Source organism: Theobroma cacao, unplaced genomic scaffold (assembly GCF_000208745.1).
Source record: "Theobroma cacao cultivar B97-61/B2 unplaced genomic scaffold, Criollo_cocoa_genome_V2, whole genome shotgun sequence".
NCBI classification, from domain to species: domain Eukaryota; kingdom Viridiplantae; phylum Streptophyta; class Magnoliopsida; order Malvales; family Malvaceae; genus Theobroma; species Theobroma cacao.
Genome location: NW_017234729.1, coordinates 93,047 through 102,708, shown reverse-complemented (window position 1 = coordinate 102,708; position 9,662 = coordinate 93,047). Strand labels below are relative to the sequence as shown.

At 31.1% G+C, this 9,662-nt stretch overlaps 1 protein-coding gene across 1 annotated transcript; it reads right to left on the bottom strand.

The window, feature by feature from the left end:
- Positions 1 to 5,189: 5,189 nt before the first annotated feature.
- LOC108663872 (ankyrin repeat-containing protein At5g02620-like) lies at positions 5,190 to 6,708 on the bottom strand. The gene is made up of 2 exons (XM_018129763.1): positions 6,112 to 6,708; positions 5,190 to 6,019 (listed from the first exon to the last, which is right to left on the bottom strand). Exons 1-2 carry the CDS (start codon positions 6,706 to 6,708, stop codon positions 5,291 to 5,293), a joined length of 1,326 nt encoding a protein of 441 aa, XP_017985252.1. The 3' UTR covers positions 5,190 to 5,290.
- Between the last annotated feature and the right edge of the window lie 2,954 nt (positions 6,709 to 9,662).

Here is a 9,662-nt window from a genome sequence, read left to right as displayed (position 1 = left end):
AAATGAGAAATTTTGGTGTGAAAATCTGAATTTTGCCTTAACGTATAAACATGTGTGATTATTGACCCGAGACTGATAAATTGAATCTCATTCACAGTCACTGAGGTAATTTAGGTATAATTGGAGTGTAGAAAGTGAGAAGAATTGATTTGGAGTTAAATTGGAGATTTTAGCCGATTAGACCGAGTATAGTGTGACTTAGGTTGAATATCACATTTAAGTGATTAATCGGACATTTTGCATCCCATCGCATGCATTCATTTAGATTTAGAGAGCCTGAAATAGTTTATGATAAATTGACACAATTTATTGAAATTCGTGTCACGTATGATGTATAGGTGGTGAGCCCTCTAACAAGGGTAAAAAGATTATGCCCGAAGATCGAGAATAGGAGTATATCGAACTCCTAGTACAGTGAGTAACCTTACTATCATCTTAAATATCTAGAGTGGTTTTTATTTGATTTTGTAGATTTTATGGAAAATGAGTTTAAATGGTAAATCTTTTTGTTTTACAAACAAAACGTGTTTAAATAAAATGATTTTATAAATTGTCTTAAAATTTAATGATGACTTTGAAAATAAAGTAACTGGAGACCATTTGAAGTGTTGTAAATTCATGGTTTAAATTGACTGGCTTATGACAATATTTGCATGAATGACTGAATTGGTATTTGTGTTGAAATATATGAATTGTGTATTTAGCCTTGAAAGGCTGTGAATTACAATAATTGTCATATCATGTTATTGAATTTTATTGAATGGTGGGATAATGATGAGCTTACTATAGTGGGCGGGGTTCCGTAGACCAGCCTATTAAAGGGGCACGGTAAACCCCATTATATCTTACCTCAGTATGAAAGGCGCGGGTGGATAACTCCTGAGGCTAACACTTTTAGAGTTCACTTCACGCCGAACCACCACGTGAGGGTGAACTCAACCAATGCCAAGGAACGACTATGTTTTCAAAATAAAAACATAATTTATGCATACATGACTTTTTAACAGCCTTGGCAGACTCGATTGGGATAGCCCTCGATCAAGGCATCCCTGATAACTGAGTATGAGAATGATTTTTGGCACAAGCCAAGCTTTTCAAGAAATCATAAGCCTAGTTGTTTATTTGGTTGAAATAAGTTGAAAGGTAATGAAATTACAGTATGATGATTTATTTTAATTGTCTCCATTTACGCGGCTTTAAATATTTTAGATGGTATTTGTTTACTCACTGGGATTATATAATCTCACCACCCTTCTTTCCACCAATTTCAAGCTCAAGATAGTGTGCAGATAGCTGATATCGTCGAAGGCTATAGTCGGCTTTGCTACTCCAAAAACTGTAGGTTTACTGCCTTTGTGCACTTTTGTTCCTTGTGGGCCCACGAGTCACTGTAAAGTAAATTTCATATCCCGGTTATCTGTATTATAGTACGTATGAATTTATTTAGCTTTTACATTACAAAAAAAAATAATTACCGATGACTCTATAAATATTGTTTTACAAGAAATTAGAATATTTTGTTGAATATTTTTATTTTATTCAAATAGTTGCAATATCATTTTTAATAAATGTTTTAGACACTCAAAATTATTTTAAATCATGAAATATGTGTTTTGCACTCATCTACTACATTTTTAGTCGGGTTCGAAAAATTTTGAGAAAAAATGACTAAAACGCCCCTGTGAGGCGAAAATTATTTTTCCACGGTTTTGAAAGGAAAAAAGCTTTAAATTCTTTAAAAATGAGGTTTGGCGATGATTACTCACAGGGGAGATGAGAAAAATGGTACCAAAGCCTTACGAGGTTCCGGTTGGCACTTCGGGTAATGAATGTCTACTAGGACGTTGCGACGGTTGTCACGGGCTCGAGGGGAGTAACGGGTCGTGACACCAAATGTTGTCACTTAATTGATAAGGTAGAATTAAAATTTTTAAAGAATTAAAATTAAATATTAGTAATTTTCTTGAAAAAAGTAAATAAAAATAAAAAAATTCTTTTTTTCTCGCTTTTCTTGTTGTCCTCTTTCTTCTCTCTCCAACTTCATCATCTTGTTTTCCTCTTCTTCTTCAATTAAAATTAGGTAAAATTTTGACTCAGCAAAATTGTGCAACAAATAATTAAATATTTCAAGGTAATTTTTACTTGGGCATTTTGGTGATGTATTTTTTAAGTGATTTCTATGTATTTTAATTCTTACTCTTTCAACAAAAAAACAAAATACTCTTACCAAATTCCTCAATCTTTTAGGGTTTCAATAATTTCTCTCTCTTAGAGTTTCGATGCGGTGTTTTGCTACGAATTTCTATTCATTCAACAAAAACCCAAAATCCCCACCAAAGTTTTCAGTCTCTCTTCAAGGGTTTCAGTAATTTCTCTTTCTTCGGGTTTTAAAAAAATTATTTTGAATTCCTAAGGAAGAAAAGAAAAGAACCTAAAAATGTGAAAGGGATTTTTGAGAAAAAAGTGAAAATATTTTATTTTTTATTTAATTAATCATTAAAAAAATTTTAGCATTTAATTTTAAGTCTCTAAAGAATTTTAATTTTATCTCATTAGGTGGCAGCATTTTGCATCTAATAAACTAAATATTACTAATTTTCTTTAAGAAAAACCTTAAAGATAAATACAATTTTTTCTCTCTCTTCAACTCCCTCCATCATCTTCTTCTACTCTTCTTGGTCAATTAAGAGCAGGTTTGGGATTATTTTTTCACCCTTATTCTCGATTGTAAGAGGATATCAAATGACCCAAATCTGAAATTTCAATATGAAAACTTCTAGTTGGAAAGGAGAGAATTATATTGCATCGTAATCTTGAACGCAATGTAAAAATCACTTAAAAAATATATCATTAGAGCCAACAAGTAAAAATTAATTACCTTACAACTTTTGATTATCTAAATATTATTGAAGTTGCACAATTTTGTTAAATATTATTCAAGATAAAATTAATGAAAAAATCAAAGAAATCAACAAAACATATAGTGATAAACTTGAACCTTGAACCTAAGGGATACAAAACATCCTTCTAACTATTAAAACAAAGCCTGGCAAAGTTTCATCATAGATAACTGTCATTTTGATCCCTGTAGCTTAAGTTTTGACAAAAACCTTGTTTTAGATTCTTTTTCACATAAAAACACTTAGTTATTTCAAAAGTAAATATATGGGAGTTTTTAACATGAATAACTTAAGTTTAAAACTTATTCAACAAGTTCAAAATTCATTGAAGCAATTTTGATCATTTTTGTCATCTCAAAACTATTATCACTTTAAAGCTAATAAAGCTAACATATTTATTATTTTCTAATCATATTTGCTAATTTGATAATTTTTTTAATTATAGTATTATTTAAATGGTAATAAATCTAATATGATTAAATAATTATTGATATATAATATTATTTAATATTATGGAAATTATATTACTTAAATAATATAATTTTGAGCATTAAATATATTATTACTTGTATTTAATTATTATTAATTTTTTTTATTTAATTTTGAATTATTATATTTTCAACAATTTTAAATATTTGTTCTCAATATGTAACGTACAATAATACTTACGAAGCATGTTTTATGTTTTCAAAAATTTTGAAAAGAAAAGAAAAAGACAACCGCCAGCAAAAAATTATATCATGAGGCCCTTATTGATTTCGTGTATCTCGTATGTGGAAACTTGTAGCTTTTGGCAAAGCAAGCACCAACAAAAGTTAATTCTTGCCATCTTTTCATGGCATGCATGTGTCCTACCAAAAGAATGGTAGGCCTTTGCTTTGATTGGCCAATGTTCTCTTTTCTCTTCGGTGTAGCTTCACTAGCAGTTTGGTATTTAAATGGTTTGAAGAGAAAGCTTTTGAATCAAGTACCCAATTAAACAAATATATGCCCAAACGCATTGGCTTTGTTTCACAAACACCAACATCCTATTGATTAAGAATTATTATCACAATTCAATTATGTTAACTATTTATTATAATGCGTTTATTATCACTTTCTTTAGGAAAGATATCACTTACAATTATATACAAATTCATCACTTATAACAGTAAGTTTCTTATAATATTTTGATGGAGTTTATATAATTCATAATTTTGATTAAACAATTATGCTGCGACAATTGTTAACATATTAATTTTTATATGCAAGCAGATTTATAAATATATACAAACATAAGGAATTTCATATATAGTTGCTTGATATGTGTCTCATTAATATTAATGCTGGAATTGTTTTTTTTTTTTAATTTTTATCTTCACTTTTTAGACATAACACAGGCGTTTTTTTTTTTTGTTAGTGTTGCAATAACACAAGGTTTTCTTTCATCATTTTAGACATAATAGACGCGCCAAATGTTGCCGCAAAGAATCATCCTCTATTTATCAATGGATAATATATAATTATATTGAGATTTTTATAATATATAAAAAAAAGTAACAAGGGCAATTTTTTTAATATTCTATATGGAATGGCCCAAGTGCAGAGAAAATGAAGGTTGTACGGAAGAATGGGGACCAAAAAGCTGCATAATGTCAACATGTCATAGGATCAATATCTGTTTTTTATTCTTTTGGCTTTGTACTTTATTAACTTTAACTATAATTACTTTAATATATAGCGTGGAACTTGAAGCTAGCAGATGCTTCTTTAAACTTTTCAAAAGATTGTATTTGAACCTAATGGTCCATATTTTATTGTTTTGTAATAAACTAATAATATATACTCAACCTCGGATCTTATTAAAATCAACCATTAAAAGAAAAGTATAAAACGTTTTAATTTAACGCTTATGTAAATAAATCCTTTTTCATTTTAGAATATCTCAAAATGTGCCAGAAATTTAGTAGTATAATTATTTTAGGTAGAAGGATCCACTTAGATGGGTGTAAAATTATTTGAGCTTTTACATTTTCATATCTATTTACACTTTAAATTTTCATTATGTTAGTCTAAAGGTTAGATTACATATTCTAATTAGGTAAATCATGCATACCAATTTTCAAACTAACTAATAATGTCCAATTATTTGTTTAATTTATATAGCATTAACTATTTGTTATTCTGGGTGGTACGTCGAGTGAAAGCTTTATAACGAAAGTTTAAAGTCTCAAGTCTGTTTATAATGGCAATAGACTTTAATTGGCATTAAGTGTATTCTCATAGGAAATCAATGCATGATACTATGTTTTTCATTAAAAAGTCAAAATAATAATCGAACATGAAAATATAAAAAGACACGCCGGTGCGTGAGTGAATCTTCCTTGTACATTCCATGGTTCAATCTCCGTTTACATTCGATGGTTCAAATACAATCTCTTGAAAATTTTAAAGAGCCATCTGTTGGCTTCCAATACTGAAAAAATAAGCAAAGCGATCACGAGCCCTGCAATATCTGGATCCTTGCTGTATATATATATATCATGAGCTGGTCTTATAGTCCACCACGCATAATATAAGGATCGGATTAGAAGTACCATTAGTACTTCAGCCAGAATCGCGATGACACTACTACCAGTAGCAAGTTGGAGTATGGCAATGGTAAGAGAGAATGACATAAAAGCCAAACAAAAGAGACTCCCGAAGAAATTTAAAAAGGTATTCACATCCATGACTGAATTGCCAACCCTAGTGCCATTGGGATCGTTGCCTTGCCAAACACCGCCCGGTGGACTGAGTAAGGATTCAAAAGTGGCTGTTATAATCAGTGCTAACGCTACTAGGAATGCATTCATACTCTCAACCGACATGTTCATGATTGGCCCCAATGCTCGAATTGCTGCTTTCTCCAGAAATGTGATCCTTGATCTAAACTTCTCGTGTAAGGGTTCAGCTTTAGCTTTAGGTTTGAATAAAGCACTCAAACCAGCAGAACCTTCCGTATCGCTTAGAATCTTCAAACATATCTCTTTGTCTTCAATTACACCATCCCTTTGGCGCTCAAGGACGTTTAAAGCAATCAAATTTTCTAAATTAACCGCCTTCGTATCCACCTTACAGTCTAATAACAGCCCGATCATCTAAACAAATATATCAACCAAAGCCAAGATTTATTGACATGTATAATATATAATATTGTTGATAACGAAAATGAGATGTTAAATATTATTACCTTGGGTTGAATATGGGAAGCGGCTATATGTAACACCGTGTTGCCATCTGTATCTTTTGCATTCAATAGGTGCTTTCTTGAAACTTTGCCGTAGAGATGAGTCTTTTCAAGCCACCGCACAAGGATTTCAAGAGCTTCAAATCTATGTTTTTCTGCTGCAATATGTAAGGCAGTCTTCTTTTGAATTGTTACATCTTCGATGCATGCCGGACAACCTTTGAGAAATTGAGCCAAAAGTTCAAGGCTCTCGTTCTCAACCACGAAGTGAAAAGCAGTGTAGCCCTGTTTCCCTTTGACGCGAACAAGATCTTTGTCAACCTCCAGGAGACGAAGAACCGTCGACGTGTGCCCTTGTTGCAAGGCAAGGTGAATGGGGCTAAAGACGCCTTGGTTCAGCTTCCTAGCAAATGATGGCTTTAAGTACATGATCGCTATTGCAAAATCAGCATGGCCCCTCTCTGCAGCTACGTGTAGTGGAGTATCAGCAAATTCTACATCATCATAGCGCCTCAAGACATCTGCATCTTCCCCAATACTGTTATACAATTCATCGATATCTCCTGCTTCAGCAGCCCTTCTCAACCTTTCCATCGCCATAGGATTGACCGATGAGGATTCTTGAGAGTAGATAAAAGAAAGTTTGGTTTCTTAGAGTGAAACAAGGAAATGTGTGGCTATTATTATTATTATTTTCTAATAAAGCTAACATATTTATTATTTTCTAATCATATTTGGTAATTTATTTAATTATAGTATTATTTAAATGGTAATAAATCTAATATGATTAAATAATTATTGATATATAATATTATTTAATATTATGTAAATTATATTACTTAAATAACATAATTTTGATTATTAAATATATTATTACTTTTATTTAATTATTATAAATTTATTTTATTTAATTTTGAATTATTATGTTTACAACAATTTTAAGTATTTGTTCTCGATATGTAACAATAATACTTACGAAACATGTTTTATGCTTTCAAAAATTTTGAAAAGAAAAGAAAAAGACAACAGCAAGCAAAAAATGATAGCATGAGGGCCCTTATTGATTTTGTGTATCTTGTTTACGGAAACTTGTAGCTTTTGGCAAAGCAAGCAGCAACAAAAGTTAATTCTTTCCATCTTTTCGCGGCATGGGTCCTACCAAAAGAATGGTAGGCCTTTGCTTTGATTGACCAATGTTCTCTTTTCTCTTCGGTGTATTTTTTTTATTATAATTGGAAGAGGAAAATTCAAATTTTACTATTTAAGTAAGGAGTTATGTATCAATTAATAAGTTAAATGTTTGAATGTTTTCGTCATTGTAGTTTAATTAGCATTTTGGTATTTAAATGGTTTGAAGAGAAAGCTTTTACCCAATTAAACAAATATATGCGCATACGCATTGGCTTTGTTTCACAAACACCAACATTCTATTGATTAAAAATTATATTAGCTACAATAATTATTAGCACAATTCAATTATGATAACTATTTATTATAATGCGTTTATTATCACTTCCTTTAGGAAAGATATCACTTACAATTATGTACAAATCCATCACTTATAACGATAAGTTTCATATAATATTTTGATGGATTATATAATTCATAATTTTGATCAAACAATTATGGTGCAACAATTGTTAATATATTAATTTTTATAATAGTTACTCGACATGTGTCTCATTAATATTAATGCTGGAATTTTTTTTAATTTTTATCTTCACTTTTTAAACATAGCACAAGCGTTTTTGTTAGTGTTGCAATAACACAAGGTTTTCTTTCATCATTTTAGACATAATAGACGTGCCAAATGTTGCCGCAAAGAATCATCCTCTATGTATCAAAGGATATCTCAAAATTAAAAGAAAAGTGTAAAACGTTTTAATTTAACGCTTATGTAAATAAATACTTTTTCATTTTAGAATATCTCAAAATGGGCCAGAAATTTAGTAGTGTAGTTACATTAGGAAGAAGGATCCACTTAGATGGGTGTAAAATTATTTGAGTTTTTACATTTTCATATCTATTTAGGCTTTTAATTTTCATTATGTTAATCTAATGGTTAGATTTCATGTTCTATTCAGGTAAATCATGCATACCAAATTTCAAATTAATTAATAATGCCCAATTATTTGTTTAATTTATATAGCATTAACTATTTGTTATTCTCGTGGTACGTCGAGTGAAAGCTTTATAATGAAGATTTAAAGTCTCAGGTCTGTTTATAATGGCAACAGACTTTAATTGGCATTAAGTGTATTCTCACAAAAAATCAACGCATGATACTATGTTAATCATTAAAAAGTCAAAATAATAATCAAACATGAAAATATAAAAAGACACGCCGATGTGTGAGTAAATCTTCCTTGTACATTTCATGGTTCAATCTCCATTTACATTCGATAGTTCAAATACAATCTCTTGAAAATTTTAAAGAACCATCTGCTGGCTTCCAATAATGAAAAAATAAGCAAAGCGATCACGAGCCCTGCATCATCTGAATCCTTGCTGTATATATATATCATGAGCTGGTCTTATAGTCCACCACGCATAATATAAGGATCAGGTTAGAAGTACCTTTAGTACTTCAGCCAAAATCGCGATGACACTACTACCAGTAACAAGTTGGAGTATGGCAACGGTAAGAGAGAATGACATAAAAGCTGAAACAAAGAGACTTTCGAAGAAATTTAAAAAGGTATTCACATCCATGACTGAATTGCCAACCCTAGTGTCATTGGGATCGTTGCCTTGCCAAACACCGCCTTGTTGACTAAGTAAGTGTCGTAATGTGCCGGGTCCGAGAACCCATCCGCTAGACATTGAGTGATTTGGGAGTCGCCACCAATCTTTTTTTTTACCTAAGTGTGATTGGCTACCTAATAAATTTGTTCAATTCGACGAAATCCTAAATTAAATTTAGGTTTGTCGAAAGAACGGTAAACTGGTTTATGTATTTTTTTTTAGTTGGGTTCGGGAGGACGATTACACATAGGGAAGGGTTAGTACTCCCGTGACGCTCGTTCCACAAACGGTACCATTTAATCATACATTATCCTAACCCATTAATTTTATTCTTATATTTCCTTAATTGTTATTTATTTAATTTGTTTTTTATTCTATTAATTAAGTTAAAATATTTTACAGGTTTGACGTATACGTAATGCAATTGTGAAATGCATGGCATAAAATCGAGATAATGTCAAACAAAAATCTTTTGTTGAGCATACTTTTTGAATTCGCCCATCATACTGGTGGGATTCGAGAGTATTCTCTCACCTAGGGAAATACTTTAGAAACTTGCCTTTGCAAGTTTACTAGGTAAATCCCATCATCGAGACAATCGTTTACGAGTAAAAACAGTATTTTCGTGAAAGCAAATCCTAATGCGAGCAAAAGCTTTTTATCAAAGATATCTCTCCGAGCCCTCCCATCGTACTGGTGGTATTTGGGGGTACTTTCTCACCTAGGGAGTTTATCAGAGAAACTCACCTTTGCAAGCTTCCTCAGAAAGTCCCATCATCGGGCTTATACTCAAATACAGAATATATCTA

Coding starts and splice junctions, on each gene's coding strand:
- LOC108663872 (XM_018129763.1), bottom strand. CDS start 6,708: ATGGCGATGGAAAGGTTGAGAAGGGCTGCTGAAGCAGGAGATATCGAT. Junction 6,020..6,111: donor CTTCCCATATTCAACCCAAG/GTAATAATATTT, acceptor ATATTTGTTTAG/ATGATCGGGCTGTTATTAGA.